The 20,553-nt window shown below is 44.1% G+C and overlaps 1 protein-coding gene across 4 annotated transcripts; it reads left to right on the plus strand.

Annotated features, from left to right (window-relative positions):
- The first annotated feature begins 1,859 nt into the window (after window positions 1-1,859).
- On the plus strand, window positions 1,860-20,053 carry LOC121468796 (dehydrogenase/reductase SDR family member 4-like). 4 transcript variants are annotated; one of them, XM_072921372.1, is made up of 9 exons: window positions 1,875-2,030; window positions 6,692-6,809; window positions 7,906-7,965; window positions 9,373-9,474; window positions 12,675-12,745; window positions 14,109-14,160; window positions 15,881-16,015; window positions 18,077-18,132; window positions 19,820-19,960. In XM_072921372.1, exons 1-9 carry the CDS (start codon window positions 1,951-1,953, stop codon window positions 19,932-19,934), a joined length of 789 nt encoding a protein of 262 aa, XP_072777473.1. In that variant the 5' UTR covers window positions 1,875-1,950; the 3' UTR covers window positions 19,935-19,960. The 4 variants fall into 4 exon arrangements, with proteins under 4 accessions (XP_072777474.1, XP_072777476.1, XP_072777473.1 ...); XM_072921375.1 differs by lacking the exon at window positions 18,077-18,132 and having other exon boundaries at window positions 1,861-2,030; window positions 19,820-20,053; XM_072921374.1 differs by lacking the exon at window positions 6,692-6,809 and having other exon boundaries at window positions 1,915-2,030.
- Window positions 20,054-20,553: the final 500 nt, after the last annotated feature.

The following is a 20,553-nucleotide window of genomic DNA, read 5'->3' on the forward strand; positions in this document are numbered from 1 at the left end:
TAACCCCAAACCCATTCCCAGTACAAACCAGTAACCCCAAACCCATTCCCAGTACAAACCAGTAACCCCAAACCCATTCCCAGTACAAACCAGTAACCCCAAACCCATTCCCAGTACAAACCAGTAACCCCAAACCCATTCCCAGTACAAACCAGTAACCCCAAACCCATTCCCAGTTCAAACCAGTAACCCCAAACCCATTCCCAGTTCAAACCAGTAACCCCAAACCCATTCCCAGTACAAACCAGTAACCCCAAACCCATTCCCAGTTCAAACCAGTAACCCCAAACCCATTCCCAGTACAAACCAGTAACCCCAAACCCATTCCCAGTACAAACCAGTAACCCCAAACCCATTCCCAGTTCAAACCAGTAACCCCAAACCCATTCCCAGTACAAACCAGTAACCCCAAACCCATTCCCAGTACAAACCAGTGACCCCAAACCCATTCCCAGTACAAACCAGTGACCCCAAACCCATTCCCAGTTCATCCCAGTTCATCCCAGTAACCCAAATTTCTCTCCCAGTTCATCCCAGTCCATCCCAGTAACCCCAAAACCCCTCCCAGTCCCTCCCAGTAACCCGGAAACTCTTCCCAGTTTGTCCCAGTTCCCTCCCAGTTTGTCCCAGTCCTTCCCAGTCCCTCCCAGTCCATCCCAGTAACCTTTAAACCCCTCCCAGTCCATCCCAGTTTGTCCCAGTCCCTCCCAGTAACCCCAAAACCCCTCCCAGTCCCTCCGAGTCCCTCCCAGTTCCCTCCCAGTTTATTCCAGTAACCCCAAAATCCATTCCTAGTCCATCCCAGTTTGTCCCAGTGACCTTTAAGCCCCTCCCAGTTCCCTCCCAGTTTGTCCCAGTCCCTCCCAGTCCCTCCCAGTTCATCCCAGTTCCCTCCCAGTTTGTCCCAGTTCCCTCCCAGTCCCTCCCAGTTTATCCCAGTTTGTCCCAGTGACCTTTAAACCCCTCCCAGTCCATCCCAGTCTCTCCCAGTTTGTCCCAGTTCCCTCCCAGTAACCCCAAATCTCCTCCCAGTTCCCTCCCAGTAACCCCAAATCTCCTCCCAGTCCCTCCCAGTCCCTCCCAGTCCCTCCCAGTTTGTCCCAGTAATCCCGAAACTCCTCCCGGTCCCCTCCCAGTTCCCTCCCAGTAACCCCAGACCCCTCCCAGTCCCTCCCAGTTCCTCCCAGTCCCTCCCAGTCCCTCCCAGTTCATCCCAGTTCCCTCCCAGTTCATCCCAGTTCCCTCCCAGTGCCCTTTAAACCCCTCCCAGTTTGTCCCAGTCCCTCCCAGTAACCCCAAAACCCCTCCCAGTTCCCTCCCAGTCCCTCCCAGTGCCCTTTAAACCCCTCCCAGTCTGTCCCAGTTTGTCCCAGTAACCCCAAATCTCCTCCCAGTCCCTCCCAGTAACCCGGAAACTCCTCCCAGTCCCTCCCAGTTCATCCCAGTGACCTTTAAACCCCTCCCAGTCCTTCCCAGTAACCCCTAAATCCATTCCCAGTCCATCCCAGTCCCTCCCAGTTTGTCCCAGTGCCCTTTAAACCCCTCCCAGTCCCTCCCAGTCTCTCCCAGTAACCCCAAATCTCCTCCCAGTAACCCCCAAAACCCCTCCCAGTTTGTCCCAGTCCCCTCCCAGTTTGTCCCAGTCCCTCCCAGTCTGTCCCAGTGACCTTTAAACCCCTCCCAGTCCCTCCCAGTTCCCTCCCAGTAACCCCGAATCTCCTCCCAGTTCATCCCAGTTCCTCCCAGTTTATCCCAGTTTGTCCCAGTGACCTTTAAACCCCTCCCAGTTTGTCCCAGTCCCTCCCAGTTCCCTCCCAGTGCCCTTTAAACCCCTCCCAGTCCCTCCCAGTTTATCCCAGTTTGTCCCAGTGCCCTTTGCACCCCTCCCAGTCCCTCCCAGTCCCTCCCAGTCCCTCCCAGTTTGTCCCAGTTTGTCCCAGTTTGTTCCAGATGCGTCTCTCGGCGGCGCTCGGCTCCGTCCCGCGGCTCCTGGAGGGGAAAGTGGCGCTGGTGACGGCGGCGACGGACGGGTGAGTCCCGAAATGCCCAAATTTCACCCCAAAATTCACCCAAAAACACCCGAAATTAACCCCAAAAATACCCGAAATTAACCCAAAATCAGCGCGGAAAAAATCGGATTTTTTACACTAAAAATTAACCCAAAATAAGCGAAATTAACCCCAAAATAACCCAAAATAATTCAAATTATTCTGATTAAATCCTGGATTTTGAGTGCTCGAAATTCACCCCAAAATCCCCGAATTCACCCCAAAAAAGCCCAAAATTCCCCTCGAAATTCACCCAAAATTCACCCAAAATTAACTCGAAATTAACTCAAAATTAACACAAAATTAACCCAAAATTCACCCCGAAATTCACCCCAAAAATCCCAAAATTCACCCCAAAATTCACCCCAAAAATACCCAAAATTCACCCCAAAAATCCACAGAATTCACCCCAAAAATACCCAAAATTCACCCCAAATTCACCCCAAAATTCACCAAAAAAAATACCCCAAATTCACCCCAAATTTACCCAAAATTAACTCAAAACAAATCCAAAATTACCCAAAATTACCCAAAATTAATCCAAAAATCCCCCAAATTCACCCCAGAAATACCCAAAATTCACCCCAAAATCCCCCAAATTCACCCCAAAACCACCCAAACTCACCCCAAAAATCCCCAATATTCACCCCAAAAATACCCAAAATTAACCAAAAATCAGCTCGGAAAAATCGGATTTTTTACACTAAAAATTAAGCCAAAATTAATCCAAAATAACCCGAAATTAATCCAAAATAATTCAAATTAAATCAAATTTTATTCGGATTTATTCTCGACTTCTGACCCCCCACGAAATCCCCAAAATCCCTCAAATTCACCCCGAAATCCTCACGGAAAAATCGGATTTTTTACACTAAAAATCCCTTCCAAAATAACCCAAAATTAACCCAAAATAATTCGGATTATTCCAATTAAATCTCAGAATCTGAATGTCCCAAATTCACCCCAAAAATCCCCGAATTCACCCCAAAAATACCCCAAAATTCACCCCAAAATTCTCCCCAAAAATACCCAAAATTCACCCCGAAATCTCAAAAATTCACCCCAAAAATTCACCCCAAAATTACCGAAATTCACCCCAAAATTCACACCGAAAACACCCAAATTCACCCCAAAAATACCCAAAAATAACCAAAAATCAGCGCGGAAAAAATCGGATTTTTACTAAAAATTAACCCAAAATAAGCGAAATTAACCCAAAATTAATCCAAAATAATTCAAATTATTCAGATTAAATCCTGGACTTTGAGTGCTCCAAAATTCACCCCAAAAATACCCAAAATTAACCCAAAATCCGCACGGAAAAATCAGATTTTTTGCACTAAAAATCCCCCCAAAATAACCCCAAATTAACCCAAAATAATTCAAATTAAATCAAATTTTTTCGGATTTATTCTCCATTTCTGACCGCCCCAAATTTAAGCCAAAAATCCCCAAATTCACCCAAAAATTCACCCCGAAAATACCCAAAAATACCCAAAATTCACCCCAAAAATACCCAAAATTCACCCCAAAACCACCCAAAGTCACCCCAAATAAAACCAAAATTAACCCAAAATTAACCCAAAGTTAACCTAAAATCTCCCAAAAATTAACTCAAAATAAATCCAAAATTACCCAAAATTACCCCAAAATTAATCCCGAAATTAACCCCAAAATACCCAAAATTCACCTCAAAATTCACCCCAAAAATACCCAAAATTAACCAAAAATCAGCTCGGAAAAAATCGGATTTTTTACACTAAAAATCACCCCCAAAATAAGTGAAAATTAACCCGAAATTAACCCGAAATTAACCCAAAATAATTCAAATTATTCTGATTAAATCCTGGATTTTGAGTGCTCCAAATTCAACCCAAAATCCCCCGAATTCACCCCAAAAAATCCCGAATTAACCCAAAATAATTCAAATTAAATCTAATTAATTCTCGAATTTGGAGTGCCCCAAACTCACCCCAAAAATCCCCAAATTCACCCCAAAATTCACCCCAAAAATACCCAAAACTCACCCCAAAAATCCACAAAATTCACCCCAAAAATACCCAAAATTCACCCAAAAATACCAAAAATTCACCCCAAAAATACCCAAAAATACCCCAAAATTAACCCGAAATTAACCCAAAAATACCCAAAATTCTCCACAAAAATTCCCAAAATTCACGCCGAAATCTCAAAAATTCACCCCGAAATTCACCCCAAAATACCCCGAAATTCACCCCAAAAATCCCCAAAATTCACCCCGAAATCAGCACGGAAAAATCAGATTTTTTACACTAAAAATTAACCCAAAATTAACCCAAAATTAACCCAAAATAAGCGAAATTAACTCCAAATAAACCCAAAATAATTCAAATTATTCTGATTAAATCCTGGATTTTGAGTGCTCCAAATTCACCCCAAAATCCACAAAATTCACCCCAAAAATCCCCAAAATTAACCAAAAATAAACTAAAAATGTACTCAAAATTAACCCAGAATTAACTCAAAATGTACCCAAAATTAACACAAAATTAACCCAAAATTTACACAAAATTAACACAAAATTAACTAAAAATAAACCCAAAATTAACCCAAAATTTACTGAAAATTAACTCAAAATTAACCCAAAATTAACCCAAAATTTAAGGAAAATTTACCCAAAATTAACCCAAAATTAATGCAAATTAACTCCATATAATTCAAATTAAATCAAATTAATTTTGGGTTTATTTTGGGTAAATTTTGGGTTAATTTTGGGTTATTTTGAGATAATTTTATGCTAATTTTGGGTTAATTTTGGGTTAATTTTGAGTTAATTTTGGGGGTTTTTTTTGGGTAAAAAAATCCCATTTTTCCTGTGGATTTTGGGGTAAATTTTGGGGATTTTGGGGTATTTTGGTTGGGATTTTTTGGGGAATTTTGGGGATTTTTTGGGGAATTTCGGGGATTTGGGATTTTTGGGAATTTTGGAATTTTGGGGTGCATTTTGAGGTGGATTTTGGGGTGTATTTCCGGGATTTTGGGGGTATTTTGGTCTGGATTTTTGGGATTTTTGGCCCGATTTTTTTGGGAATCTCACAATTTTTTTGGGAATTTCAGGGAATTTTGGGGATTTTGGGATTTTTGGGAATTCTGGGCCGGATTTTGGGGTGGATTTTGGGGTGAATTTCTGGGATTTTGGGTATTTTGGGGTGGATTTTTCAGATTTTGGGCCGGATTTTTTTGGGAATTTTGGGGCTTTTTTTGGGAATTTTGGGAATTTTGTTGTGGATTTTGGGCTGGATTTTGGGGTGAAATTCAAGGATTTTTTGGGGTATTTTGGTCGGGATTTTTCGGATTTTTGGCCGGATTTTTTTTGGGGAATTTCGGGGATTTTGGGGGAATTTTGGGATTTCGGGAAATTTTGGAATTTTGGGGTGGATTTTGGGGTGGACTTTGGGGGTAATTTCCAGGATTTTTTTCGGGATTTTGGAGTGGATTTTGGGGTGAATTTCAGGGATTTTTGGCATATTTTGGTCAGTATTTTTCAGATTTTGGGCCGGATTTTTTTGGGAATTTCGGGGATGTTTTTGGGAAATTTGGGAATTTTGGAATTTTGGGATTTCAGGAATTTTTGGATCTTTGGGAATTTTGGGAATTTTGGGGTGGATTTTGGGTTGGATTTCCGGGATTTTTTGGGTATTTTGGTCTGGATTTTTGGGTTTTGGGCTGGATTTTTTTGGGAAATTTCAGGGATTTTTTTGGGGGAATATTGGGATTTTGAGAATTTTTGGATTTTTGGGAATTTTGGGAACTTTGCGGTGGATTTTGGGCTGGATTTTGGGGGAATTTCAGAGATTTTTGGGCTATTTTGGCCTGGATTTTTCAGATTTTGGGCCGGATTTTTTGGGGAATTTTGGGGATTTTTATTGAATTTCAGGAATTTGGGAATTCTGGGACTTTTGGGAACTTTGGGGTGGATTTTTGGGGATTTTGGGCTGAATTTCCGTGATTTTTGGGGGATTTTTGGCTGGATATTTGGGATTTCTGTGTAGAATTTCGGGGATTTTTTTGGGAATTTCGGGAATTTGGGAATTTTGGGGATTCTTGGGAATTTTGGGAATTTTGGGCTTTTTGAATTTTTGGGGATTTTAGGGTGGATTTTTGGGCTGGATTTTGGGCTGAATTTCCGTGATTTTGGGGGTATTTTGGTTGGGTTTTTTGGGATTTTGGGCCGGATTTTTTTTGGAATTTCGGGGTTTTTTTGGGGGAATTTCTTTGAAATTTTGGGATTTTTGGGAATTTTTGATTTTTGGGAATTTTGGGGTGGATTCTTTGGGATTTTTGGGAATTTTAGGCTGGATTTTGGGCTGAATTTCCGTGATTTTTGGGCTATTTTGGTCAGTATTTTTGGTATTTTGGTCCGGATTTTTTTGGGAATTCCGGGAATTTTTTCGTGAATTCCACGAATTTCGGGAATTTTGGGAATTCCGTGAAATTTGGAATTTTGGGGTGGATTTTGGGCTGAATTTTGGGGTGTATTTCCATGATTTTTGGGCTATTTTGGTCTGGATTTTTCGGATTTTGGGCCGGATTTTTTTGGGAATTCCGGGGATTTTTTTGCGAATTCCGGTAATTTCGGTAATTTTGGGAATTCCGTGTCCCAGGATCGGTCTGGGCGTGGCCGAGGCGCTGGGCGGGGCCGGGGCCCGCGTCTTCCTCAGCTCCCGACGGCCCCAAAACGTCCAACGGGCCCTGGAGCGGCTCCGGGGGCGGGGCCTAGAGGTGAGGGGGCGGGGCCACGGTTTTGGGGGGAATTACGCAGATTTTGGGTCAGTTTGGGGGGGTTTGGGTCGATTTTGGGGGATTTGGGGTCAATTTTGGGTGAATTTTGGGGATTTTTGGGTGAATTTTGGGGGTTTTGGGTCACCTGAGGGGCGGGGCTTAATGGGAAATGGGCGGGGCTTAAAGGAGAATGGGCGGGGCTTAAACTTTGGGGGAAATTCCGGGGATTTTGGGTCCGTTCTGGGGATTTTGGGTCAATTTGGGGGATTTTGGGTTAATTTGGGGGGGTTTGGGTGACTTTTGGGGGTTTTGGGGTGAATTTTGGGGGGATTTGGGTCAATTTTTGGGATTTTGGGGGTTTTGGGTCACCTGAGGGGCGTGGCTTAAAGGGAAATGGGCGGAGCTTAAAGGGGAATGGGCGTGGCTAAAAGGGAAGTGGGCGGGGCTTATATCTGGGAGGAATTCTGAGGATTTTGAGTCAATTTGGGGGATTTTGGGTCAATTTTGGGGGTTTTGGGTCACCTGAGGGGCGGGGATTAAAGGGGAGGGGGCGGGGCTTAAATTTGGGGGGAATTTCGGGGATTTTGGGTGAATTTTGGGGATTTTTGGGTGAATTTTGGGAGGTTTGGGTCAATTTTGGGGATTTTGGGTCAAATTTGGGGGATTTTGGGTGAATTTTGGGGGGTTTTGGGGTGAATTTTGGAGTGAATTTGGGGGATTTTGGGTTGAATTTTGGGGTGGATTTTGGGGTGGTTTTGGGGGTGAATTTGGGGGATTTTGGGGTGGATTTTGGGGGGTTTTGGGGTGAATTTGGGGTGTATTTTCGGGTGAATTTGGGGTGAATTTGGTGAATTTTGGGGTGTATTTTGGGATGAATTTGGGGGATGTTGGGGTGGATTTTGGGGTGAATTTTGGGGTGAATTTGGGGTGTATTTTGGGGTGTATTTGGGGTGTATTTTGGGGTGAATTTGGGGGGTTTTGGGTTAATTTTGGGGTGGATTTTGGGGTGTATTTGGGGTGGATTTTGGGGTGTATTTTGGGGTGTATTTGGGGTGTATTTTGGGGTGAATTTGGGGGGTTTTGGGTCTCTCTGCAGGTCAGCGGTACCACCTGCCACGTGGGCCGGGCCGAGGATCGCGAGAGGATGGTGCAGGAGGTGAGGCTGGGAACTCCAAAATCCCCCAAATTCACCCCAAAATTCACCCTAAATTCATCCCCAAAATCCCCCAAATTCACCCCAAATTCACCCCAAAATTCAGCCCAAAATTTTCCCCAAAATCCCCCAAATTCACCCCAAAATTCACCCCAAATTCACCCCAAATTCACCTCAAAATCCACCCCAAAATTCACCCCAAAATCCCAAAAATTCACCCCAAAATCCCCAAAATTTACCCCAAAATCCACCCCAAAATCCCCTAAATCCACCCCAAAATCCTCCCCAAAATTCACTCTAAATTCACCCCAAAATACGCCCCAAAATCCCCCAAATTCACCCCAAATTCACCCCAAAATCCACCCCTAAATCCCCCAAATCCACCCCAAAATCCCCAAAATCCACCTGGGCACCCCAAAATCCCCTAAATCCACCCTAAAATCCCAAAAATTCACCCCAAAATCCACCTGGGCACACCTGGGATGGATTTTGGGGATTTTTGGGGATTTTTGGGCACACCTGGGCAGGATTTTGGGGATTTTTGGGGGATTTTTGGGGATTTTTGGGATTTTTGGGTATTTTGGGCACACCTGGGCAGGATTTTGGGGTATTTTTTGGTATATTTTGGGATTTTTGGGGATTTTTGGGGATTTTGGGCACACCTGGGATGGATTTTGGGGATTTTTTGGGATTTTTGGGGGATTTTTGGGCACACCTGGGATGGATTTTGGGGTAATTTTGGGGATTTTTGGGTATTTTTGGGGTAATTTTGGGGATTTTGGGCACACCTGGGCAGGATTTTGGGGTAATTTTGGGGTATTTTTGGGGTAATTTTGGGTATTTTTGGGGTAATTTTGGGTATTTTTGGGCACACCTGGGCACACCTGGGATGGATTTTGGGGGATTTTTGGGGATTTTGGGGGATTTTGGGCACACCTGGGCACACCTGGGATGGATTTTGGGGATTTTTTGGGGATTTTGGGGTATTTTTGGGGGATTTTGGGCACACCTGGGCACACCTGGGCAGGATTTTGGGGATTTTTGGGGATTTTGGAGTATTTTGGGTATTTTTGGGCACACCTGGGAACACCTGGGATGGATTTGGGGTAATTTTGGGGATTTTTGGGGGTTTTGGGGGGATTTTTGGGGATTTTGGGCACACCTGGGCACACCTGAGGGGTTCTAGAATAGATTTTGGGGATTTTTTGGGATTTTTGGGCGATTTTTGGGGATTTTGGGCACACCTGGGCACAACTGGGCAGGATTTTGGGTTAATTTGGGGGGATTTTGGGGATTTGGGATAATTTTGGGGTAATTTTGGGGTATTTTTGGGCACACCTGGGGGGTTCTGGGATGGATTTGGGGTAATTTTGGGTTAATTTTGGGGTAATTTTGGGTATTTTCGGGCAGGCCCTGTCCGCCTTCGGCGCCATCGACATTCTGGTGTCCAACGCCGCCGTCAACCCCCACCTGGGCCCCGCCCTGGAGGCCGACGAGCGCACCTGGGACAAGGTGGGGCCACGCCCACCCCATTTCCCGCCAAAATCCCGAATTTCCCGCCAAAATCCTGAATTTCTCGCCGAAATCCTGAATTTCCCGCCAAAATCCCGTATTTCCCGCTAAAATCCCCTAATTTCCCACCAAAATCCCCGAATTTCCTGGCAAAACCCCCAATTTCCCACCAAAAACCGGAATTTCCCGCCAAAATCCCGAAATTCCCGCCAAAATCCTGAATTTCCCACCAAAACCCCGAATTTCCCGCCAAAGTCCCGGATTTCCCGCCAAAATCATGATTTTCCCGCCAAAATTCCCCCATTTCCCACCAAAACCCCCGAATTTCCCACCAAAATACCGAAATTCCCGCCAAAATCCCAAATTTCCCGCCAAAATCCCCCAATTTCCCGCCAAAATTCCCCGATTTCCCGCCAAAATTGGAAAAAAATCCCGCCAAAATCGCCCCCGAAATTAAAAAAAAAATACGTCCGAAATCCCGAAAAATCCAACATTTCCCGCCAAAAATCCAGATTTTCCCATCAAAAATCCCCGAATTTCCCGCCAAAATTGGAAAAAAAACCCGTCAAAATCTCCCACAAAATTAAAAAAAAAATCCAGCCGAAATCACAAAAAATCCAACATTTCCCACCAAAAATCTATAATTTCCCGCCAAAATTCCTGAATTTCCCGCCACAAACCCTGAAATTCCCGCCAAAATTCCCAGATTTCCTGCCAAAATCCCGAATTTCCCGCCAAAATCCCGAATTTCCCGCCAAAATTGAAAAAAATCCCACCAAAATCCCGAAAAATCCAAGATTTCCCGCCAAAAATCTGGATTTTCCATTAAAAATCAGCAATTTCCCTCCAAAATTCCCAAATTTCCTGCCATAACTGGAAAAAAATCCCGCCAAAATCTCCCCCAAAACTGAAAAAAAAATCAGGCCGAAAACCCGAAAAATCCAACATTTCCCACCAAAAATCCCAAATTTCTTGCCAAAATCCCCGAATTTCCCGCCAAAACCAGAAAAAAATCCCGCCTAAATCTCCCCGAAAATTAAAAAAGATCTGGCCGAAATCCCAAAAAATCCAACATTTCCCGCCAAAAATCTGTAATTTACCATCGAAAATTCCCGCCAAATTTAAAAATATCCCGCCCAAATCCCAAAATTCCCAGATTTCCTGCCAAAATCCCCGAAATTTCCCGCCAAATTCCAAAATTCCCGGATTTCCCGCCAAAATTCCCAGATTTCCCGCCAAAATTCCCAGATTTCCCGCCAAAATCCCAAAAATCCCGGTTTTCCCACCAAATTCCTGCCAAAATTCAGAAATTTCCGATTTCCCCAACAAAACCCAAAAATTCCTGGATTTCCAATCAAAATTTCAAAAATCTCCCCCAAAATCCCCAAAATTCCCGGATTTCTTGCCAAGAATCCTGAAAATTTCTGCCAAAAATGCAAAATTTCCCGCCAAAAACCCTAACATTCCCAACAAATTCATAAAAATCCTGCCGAAATCCCCAAAAATCCAAGATTTCCTGCCAAAAATCCAGAATTTCCCATCGAAAATCTGCGATTTCCCGCCAAAATCCCCGAATTTCCCGCCAAAATTGGAATAAAATCCCACCAAAATCTCCCCCAAAATTTAAAAAAAATTCCGGCCGAAATCCCAAAAAATACAACATTTCCCACCAAAAATCTGGATTTTCCCACCGAAATCCCGAATTTCCCACCAAAATCCCCAAATTTCCCGCCAAAATCTCCAAATTTCCCGCCAAAATCCTGAATTTCCCGCCAAAATCCCGAATTTCCCGCCAAAATACCCGAATTTCCCACCAAAATCCGCGATTTCCCGCCAAAATCCCCGAATTTATGCGGAAATCCCAAATTTCCCACCGATATCCTGAATTTCCCGCCAAACCCCCGAATTTCTCACCAAAATCCCGAATTTCCCGCCAAAATTCTCCAATTTCCCGCCAAAATCCCGAATTTCCCGCCAAAATTCCCCAATTTCCCGCCAAAATCCCGAATTTCCCACCAAAATTGAAAAAAATCCCACCAAAATCCCGAAAAATTGATGATTTCCCACCAAAAATCTGGATTTTCCCATCGAAAATCGGCAATTTCCCGCCAAAATCCCCCAATTTCCCGCCAAAAACGGGAAAAAATCCCGCCAAAATCTCCCCCAAAAAAAAAAAAAAAAAATCCGGCCAAAATCCCGAAAAAATCAAGATTTCCCGCCAAAAATCGGGAATTTCCCATCGAAAATCCGGAATCCACGAATTTCTGCCGAAATCCCGAATTTCCCGCCAAAATCCTGAATTTCCCGTCAAAATCCCCAAATTTCCCGCCAAAATTCCCAAATTTCCCGTCAAAATCCCCAAATTTACCCCAAAATCCCAAAACTTTCCCAATTCCCCCAAATTTTCCCAAAATCCCCCAAAATTCTGCAAAATTCTGCAAAATTTCTACAAAATACTGAAACTTTTCCCCAAATCCCCCAAATTTCCCTCAAATTCCCCAAAAATTTCCCCAAATCCCTCAAAATTCCTTCAAATTTCCCCCAAATTTCACCCAAATTTTCCCCAAAATTCCCCCAAAACCCCAAAATTCCCCCAAATTCCCAAAATTCTCCCAAAAATCCCTCCAAATTTTCCCAATTTCCCCCAAATTTTCCCAAAATCTCCTGAATTCCCCCAAATTCCCCAAAAATCCCCTAAATTTCTCCAAATTTTCCCAAAATCCCCTCAAATTTCCTCTAAATCCCCCCAAATTTGTCCAAAATTTCTCAAAATCCCCCAAATTTCGTTATAATTTCCCCCAAAATGTCCCAAATCCTCCAAAATTCCCCCAAAATCCCAAAAATTCTCCCAAATTTCCCCCAAATCACCCCAAATTTCTCAAAATCCCCAAAATTTCCACCAAATTCCCCAAATTTTCCCAAATTCCCAAAATTCCCTCAAATTTCCCCAAATTTTCCCCAAAATCCCAAAATTTTCCCAATTTTCCCCAAATTTCCCCAAAAATTCCTCCCAAAGTTTCCCCCAAATCCCTCAAAATTCCTTCAAATTTTCCCCAAATTTTCCCAAAAATTTCCCCCAAAATTCCCCCAAAAATCCCCCAAATTCCCCCAAATTTTCCCAAATTTTCCCCAAAATTCCAAATTTTCCCAATTCCCCAAAATTTTTCCAATTTCCCCAAATTTTCCCAATTTCCCCGCAGGTGTTCCAGGTGAACGTGACGGCGGCGGCGATGCTGATCCAGCTCGTGGTGCCCCACATGGAGAGGCGCGGGTGAGTCTGGTTATACTGGTTCTTACTGGTTTATACTGGTTTGTACTGGGAGGGGAAAAATGGGGCAAAAACGGGGAAAATTGGGCAAAAAATGGCCAAAAAATGGCAAAAAAATGGCCAAAAAATGGGGAAAAAATCGGATTTTAAAGGGTTAAAAATGGTTGAAATGGGGTTTGGAGTTACTGGTTTATACTGGTTTGTACTGGTTTATACTGGTTTATACTGGGAGGGAACTGGGAGGGGAAAAATGGGGAAAAAACGGGGAAAATCGGGAAAAAAATGGCCAAAAAATGGGGAAAAATCGGATTTTAAAGGGTTAAAAATGGGTGAAATGGGGTTTGGGGTTACTGGTTTGTACTGGTTTGTACTGGTTTGTACTGGTTTATACTGGTTTATATTGGTTTATACTGGGAGGGGAAAAACGGGGGAAAAACGGGGAAAATCGGGCAAAAAATGGCCAAAAAATGGCAAAAGAATCAGATTTTAAAGGGTTAAAAATGGGTGAAATGGGGGTTTGGGGTTAATGGTTTATACTGGTTTGTACTGGTTTGTACTGGTTTGTACTGGTTTATACTGGTTTAAACTGTTTTAAACTATTTTGAACTGGTTTTTACTGGTTTTTACTGGTTTATACTGGTTTAAACCGTTTTTTACTGGTTTATACTGGTTTGAACTGTTTTTTTACTGGTTTTTACTGGTTTATACTGGTTTTTACTGTTTTTTACTTGTTTTTACTGGTTTATACTGGTTTTTACTGGTTTTTACTGGTTTTTACCGTTTTTTACTGGTTTATACTGGATTATACTGGTTTGAACTGTTTTTTTACTGGTTTATACTGTTTTTTACCGGTTTTTACTGGTTTTTACTGGTTTTTACTGGTTTAAACCGATTTGAACTGGTTTTTTACTGGTTTTTACTGGTTTGAACTGTTTTTTTACTGGTTTTTACTGGTTTATACTGGTTTATACTGGTTTGAACTTTTTTTTACTGTTTTTTACTGGTTTTTACTGGTTTTTACTGGTTTATACTGGATTATACTGTTTTTTACTGGTTTATACTGGTTTATACTGGTTTGCACTGATTTAAACTGGTTTTTTACTGGTTTTTACTGGTTTATACTGGTTTTTACTGGTTTATACTGGATTATACTGGTTTTTACTGGTTTTTACCGTTTTTTACTGTTTTATACTGGTTTATACTGGGAGCCCCAGGAGGAGAAGGGGGCGTGGCTTTGACAAAAGGGGCGTGGCTTTGTCGGAAGGGGCGTGGCTTTGGCCGCTGTGGGCGTGGCTTAGGCCGCTGTGGGCGTGGCTTTGTCCGTTGATTGACAGCCGGGTCTAAGCCACGCCCCCTTGTGCCGCAGGGGCGGGGCCATCGTGGTGATGTCATCGATCGCCGGCTACCAGCCAATGGCGGTGAGTGCTGCTGGGGATACTGGTTTGTACTGGTTTATACTGGTTTATACTGGTTTATACTGGTTTATACTGGTTTATACTGGTTTATACTGGTTTATACTGGTTTAAACTGGTTTTACTGGGAGGGACAGATTTGTACTGGTTTATACTGGTTTATACTGGTTTATACTGGTTTATACTGGTTTTACTGGTTTAAACTGGTTTATACTGGTTTATACTGGTTTATACTGGTTTATACTGGTTTATACTGGTTTTACTGGGAGGGACAGATTTGTACTGGTTTATACTGGTTTATACTGGTTTATACTGGTTTATACTGGTTTTACTGGTTTAAACTGGTTTATACTGGTTTATACTGGTTTTACTGGTTTATACTGGTTTAAACTGGTTTGTACTGTTTATACTGGTTTTACTGATTTATACTGGTTTGGACTGGTTTATACTGGTTTGGACTGGTTTATACTGGTTTGGACTGGTTTATACTGGTTTATACTGGAAGGAACAGGTTTGTACTGGTTTATACTGGTTTATACTGGTTTATACTGGTTTGTACTGGGAGGGACAGATTTGTACTGGTTTATACTGGTTATACTGGTTTATACTGGTTTATACTGGTTTATACTGGTTATACTGGTTTGTACTGGTTTATACTGGTTTTACTAGGAGGGGATTTGGGGTTACTGGTTTATACTGGTTTGTACTGGGATGGGCTCAGGGGTTACTGGTTTGAACTGGGATGAACTGGGAGGGCGTTTGGGGGTTACTGGGATGAACTGGGAACGCACTTTTCCTTAATGGTTTATACTGGTTTGGGGTTTTTGGTTACTGGTTTGGGGTTTTTTCTTACTGGTTTATACTGGGATGAACTGGGATGAACTGGGAGGGGGTTTGGGGTCACTGGGAGGGGGTTTGGGGTCACTGGGATGAACTGGGAATGTGATTTCCCTTACTGGTTTGTACTGGTTTGGTGTTTTTGGTTACTGGTTTGTACTGGTTTGGGGTTTTTTGTTACTGGTTTTGGGTTTTTTCTTACTGGTTCATACTGGGATGAACTGGGAGGGGGTTTGGGGGTCACTGGGAGGGGATTTGGGGTCACTGGTTTGAACTGGGAACGCATTTCCCCTTACTGGTTTGTACTGGTTTGGGGTTTTTTGTTACTGGTTTGTACTGGGATGGGCTGTGGGCGTGTCCGGGCGTATGCTAATGAGGTGGGCGTGTCCCGGTGACGTCACAGGGGCGGGGCCCGTACAGCGTCAGTAAAACCGCCCTGCTGGGGCTGGACTGGGAGGGGCTGTGGCCTTACTGGTTTGGACTGGTTCATACTGGTTTGGGGGTTTTTTCTTACTGGTTTATACTGGGATGAACTGGGATGAACTGGGAGGGGATTTGCGGTCACTGGTTTGAACTGGGAACGCATTTTCTCTTACTGGTTTGGGGTTTTCCCGTACTGGTTTATACTGGGATGGGATTTTTTCTCACTGGTTTGTACTGGTTTGGGGTTTTTTCTTACTGGTTTGTACTGGGATGAACTGGGATGAACTGGGAATGGTTCTGAGGTCATTGGGATGAACTGGGAACGCATTTCCCCTTACTGGTTTGGCATTTTTCCTTACTGGTTTATACTGGTTTGGGGTTTTTTGTTACTGGTTTGTACTGGGGTGGGTCGGGGGCGTGTCCAGGCATATGCTAATGAGGGGGGCGTGTCCCGGTGACGTCACAGGGGCTGGGCCCGTACAGCGTCAGTAAAACCGCCCTGCTGGGATTGGTCAGCGCCCTCAGCCCGGAGCTGCTGCCCCGCGGGATCCGCATCAACGGCGTCGCCCCGGGGCTGATCCGCACCCGCTTCAGCGCCGCCGTGAGTGGCACTGGGGTTACTGGTTTATACTGGTTTATACTGGGAGGGGATGGGGAAAAAAAATGGGGAGAAACGGGGAAAAAACGGTGAAAAAACGGCGAAAAACGGGGGGAAAACGGGGAAAAAATGGGGGGAAAATGGGGAATAAAGGGTTAAAATGGCGGTTTGGGGTTACTGGGAGGGACTGGTTTGTACTGGTTTATACTGGTTTATACTGGGAGGGGGGAAACAGCGAAAAAACGGCAAAAAACGGGGAAAAAACGGGGAAAAAAATGGCGAAAAACGGGGAAAAAATGGGCGGGAAATGAGGAAAAATGGAGATTAAAGGGTTAAAACGGGGTTTGGGGTTACTGGTTCGGACTGGTTTGGACTGGTTTTATACTGGTTTGTACTGGTTTATACTGGGAGGGGGAAAATGGGAGAAAATGGTGACAAATGGGGAAAAAACGGCGAAAAATGGGGAAAAACGGGCGGGAAATGAGGAAAAATGGGGATGAAAGGGTTAAAATGGCGGTTTGGGGTTACTGGTTTGGACTGGTTTTATACTGGTCCATACTGGTTTATACTGGGAGGGGATGGGAAAAAACGGGGGGAGAAACAGGGAAAAAATGGGGAAAAAATGACGAAAAACGGGGAAAAAATGGGGAAAAAATGGGGAAAAAATGATGAAAAATGGAGATTAAAGGGTTAAAAGGGGGTTTGGGGTTACTGGTTTGTACTGGTTTGTACTGGTTTGTACTGGTTTTATACTGGTTTGTACTGGTTTATACTGGGAGGAACTGGGAGGGGAAAAATGGGGGAAAAATGGGGAAAAATGGGGAAAAAATGGGGACAAAATGGGGAAAAATGGGGAAAAAATGGGGAAAAAATGATGAAAAATGGGTAAAAAAGGGTTAAAAATGGGGATGAAAGGGTTAAAATGGGGTTTGGGGTTACTGGTTTGGACTGGTTTGTACTGGTTTATACTGGTTTGTACTGGGAGGAGGGGGGAAAAAACGGGGGAGAAACGGGGAAAAAGTGGGAAAAAATGGGGAATAAATGGGGAAAAAAGAGTTAAAAATGGTTAATAAAGGGTTAAAATGGCGGTTTGGGGTTACTGGTTTGTACTGGTTCTTACTGGTTTATACTGGTTTATACTGGGAGGGGATGGGAAAAAACGGGGGGAGAAACGGGGAAAAAACGGGGAAAAAACGGCGAAAAACGGGGAAAAAATGGGGAAAAAATGGGGGGAAAATGGGGAATAAAGGGTTAAAATGGCGGTTTGGGGTTACTGGTTTGGACTGGTTTATACTGGTTTGTACTGGTTTTATACTGGTTTATACTGGTTTGTACTGGTTTATACTGGGAGGGGGAAAATGGGAGAAAATGGTGAAAAATGGGGAAAAAACGGGGAAAAAATGGGGAAAAATGGGGAAAAAATGGGGAAGAAAGGGTTAAAATGGCGGTTTGGGGTTACTGGTTTGGACTGGTTTTATACTGGTTTATACTGGGAGGGACTGGTTTATACTGGGAGGGGGAAAATGGGGGAAAACGGGGAAAAAACGGCAAAAAACCAGCAAAAAACGGGGAAAAAATGGGTGAAAAATGATGAAAAATGGAGATTAAAGGGTTAAAAGGGGGTTTGGGGTTACTGGTTTGTACTGGTTTTATACTGGTTTTATACTGGTTTGTACTGGTTTATACTGGTTTGTACTGGGAGGGGGGGAAAAAACGGGGGAAAAACGGGGAAAAAACGGCGAAAAACGGGGAAAAATGATGAAAAATGGGGAAGAAAGGGTTAAAATGGGATTTGGGGTTACTGGTTTTTACTGGTTTTATACTGGTTTGTACTGGTTTATACTGGGAGGGACTGGGTGGGAAAAAACGGGTAAAAAAATGGGCAAAAAGGGAGAAAAATGGGGAAAAAATGGGGGAAAATGGGGAAAAAATGGGCAAAAAAGGGTTTAAACTGGTTTATACTGCTTTATACTGGTTTTTACTGGTTTATACTGGTTTGTACTGGTTTATACTGGTTTTTACTGGTTTTTACTGGTTTATACTGGTTTTTACTGGTTTTTCCAGCTGTGGGAGGACGAGGCCACGCGGGATCAGGCGCTGGCGGCACTGGGAGCCCAGAGGTGAGAAACCAGTACGGACCAGTATGGCCCAGTATGGCCCAGTTCCCTCCCAGTACAAACCAGTCCAAACCAGTAACCCCAAACCCCTTTTTAACCCTTTATTCCCCACATTTCCCCCATTTTGCCCATTTTTTCCCATTTTCTCAATTTTTTCCCCATTTTTTGCCCGTTTTTCCCCCATTTTCCCCCTCCCAGTCCCTCCCAGTATAAACCAGTAACTCCCAATCCTTTCCAAGTCCCTCCCAGTACAAACCAGTCCAAACCAGTAACCCCAAACCCCTTTTTAACCCTTTATTCCCCACATTCCCCCATTTTCCCCCATTTTTTCCCCATTTTTCCCCATTTTTCCCCATTTTTCCCCGTTTTTCCCCCATTTTTTCCCCTCCCAGTCCCTCCCAGTATAAACCAGTATAAACCAGTCCAAACCAGTAACCCCAAACCCCTTTTAATCCCCATTTCCCCCATTTTTAACCCTTTATTCCCCACATTTCCCGTTTTTTGCCCGTTTTTTCCCCGTTTTTCCCCCATTTCCCCCTCCCAGTCCCTCCCAGTCCCTCCCAGTACAAACCAGTACAAACCAGTAACTCCCAATCCCTTTTTAACCCTTTATTCCCCACATTTCCCCCATTTCTCCCCCATTTTTCCCCATTTTTCCCCGTTTTTTCCCCATTTTTTCCCCATTTTTTTGCCCATTTCCCCCCATTTTTCCCTCCCAGTCCCTCCCAGTACAAACCAGTATAAACCAGTACAAACCAGTCCAAACCAGTAACCCCAAATCCCATTTAATCCCCATTTCCCCCATTTTTAACCCTTTATTCCCCACATTCTCCCCGTTTTTCCCCGTTTTTCCCCATTTTTTGCCCGTTTTTCCCCATTTTTTCCCCTCCCAGTACCTCCCAGTATAAACCAGTAACTCCCAATCCCCTCCCAGTACAAACCAGTCCAAACCAGTAACCCAAACCCCTTTTTAACCCTTTATTCCCCATATTTCCCCATTTTCCCCCATTTTTCCCATTTTTTCCCCATTTTTTCTCAGTTTTTCCCCATTTTTCCCCATATTTTCCCCATTTTCCCCCATTTTCCCCCTCCCAGTCCCTCCCAGTCCAAACCAGTCCAAACCAGTCCAAACCAGTAACCCCAAATCCCTTTTTAACCCTTTATTCCCAACATGTCCCCCATTTCTCCTCCATTTTTTCCATTTTTTCCCCATTTTTTCCCCGTTTTTTGCCCGTTTTTTCCCCATTTTTTCCCCTTTTTTCCCAATTTTTCCCCCTCCCAGTCCCTCCCAGTCCCTCCCAGTATAAACCAGTACAAACCAGTAACCCCAAATCCCTTTTAATCCCCATTTCCCCCATTTTTAACCCTTTATTCCCCACATTTCCCTTATTTTTGCCCATTTTCCCCCATTTTTCCCCCATTTTTCCCCATTTTTTCCCATTTTTTCCCCCATTGTCCCCCATTTTCCTCTCCCAGTCCCTCCCAGTATAAACCAGTTACTCCCAATCCCCTCCCAGTACAAACCAGTCCAAACCAGTAACCCCAAACCCCTATTTAACCCTTTATTCCCCACATTTCCCCCATTTTGCCCATTTTTAGCCCATTTTTCCCCATTTTTCCCCCATTTTCCCCCATTTTTCCCCTCCCAGTATAAACCAGTCCAAACCAGTAACCCCAGTCCCCCCCCCAGGCTGGGCTCCCCGCAGGACGTGGCTCAGGCCGTGCTGTTCCTGGTGTCCCCCAGCGCCGCCTTCGTGGCCGGACAGACCCTGCTGGTGGCCGGGGGGGCGCGGCCGCGCCTCTGACCCCGCCCTCCTCATCAATATGCAAATTTATGCTAATTAAATTGGAAATAAATTTGAGTTTTCAAGTGATAATTGGGATTGGGGGTTAGTGGTTTGTACTGGTTTGTACTGGGAGGAACTGGGAGAGACTGGGAGGGACTGGGAGGGGTCCAGACACGTCTCTGACCACGCCCCCTCATCAGTATGCAAATCTATGCTAATTAGATGCAAAAAAATTGCATTTTCAAGTTATAATTGGGATTCATGGTTACTGGTTTGGACTGGTTTGTACTGGGAGGGACTGGGAGGGACTGGGAGGGGACTGGGAGGAGAGTGGACACGTCTATGACCACACCCCCATCATTAATATGCAAATTTATGCTAATTAGATGCCAAATAAAATCAATTGCGGCGATTATAATTGGGGTTGGGGGTTACTGGTTTGTACTGGGAGGGACTGGGAGGGACCCTGCTGGTGGCCGGGGGGGCGCGGCCCCGCCTCTGACCACGCCCACCTCGTTAATATGCAAATTTATGCTAATTAGATGCGAAATAAAATGGATTGTGGCAATGGTAATTGGGATTGGGTGTTACTGGTTTGTACTGGGAGGGACTGGGAGGGACCCTGCTGGTGGCCGGG

Source organism: Taeniopygia guttata, chromosome 36, assembly GCF_048771995.1.
Source record: "Taeniopygia guttata chromosome 36, bTaeGut7.mat, whole genome shotgun sequence".
Taxonomy (NCBI): domain Eukaryota; kingdom Metazoa; phylum Chordata; class Aves; order Passeriformes; family Estrildidae; genus Taeniopygia; species Taeniopygia guttata.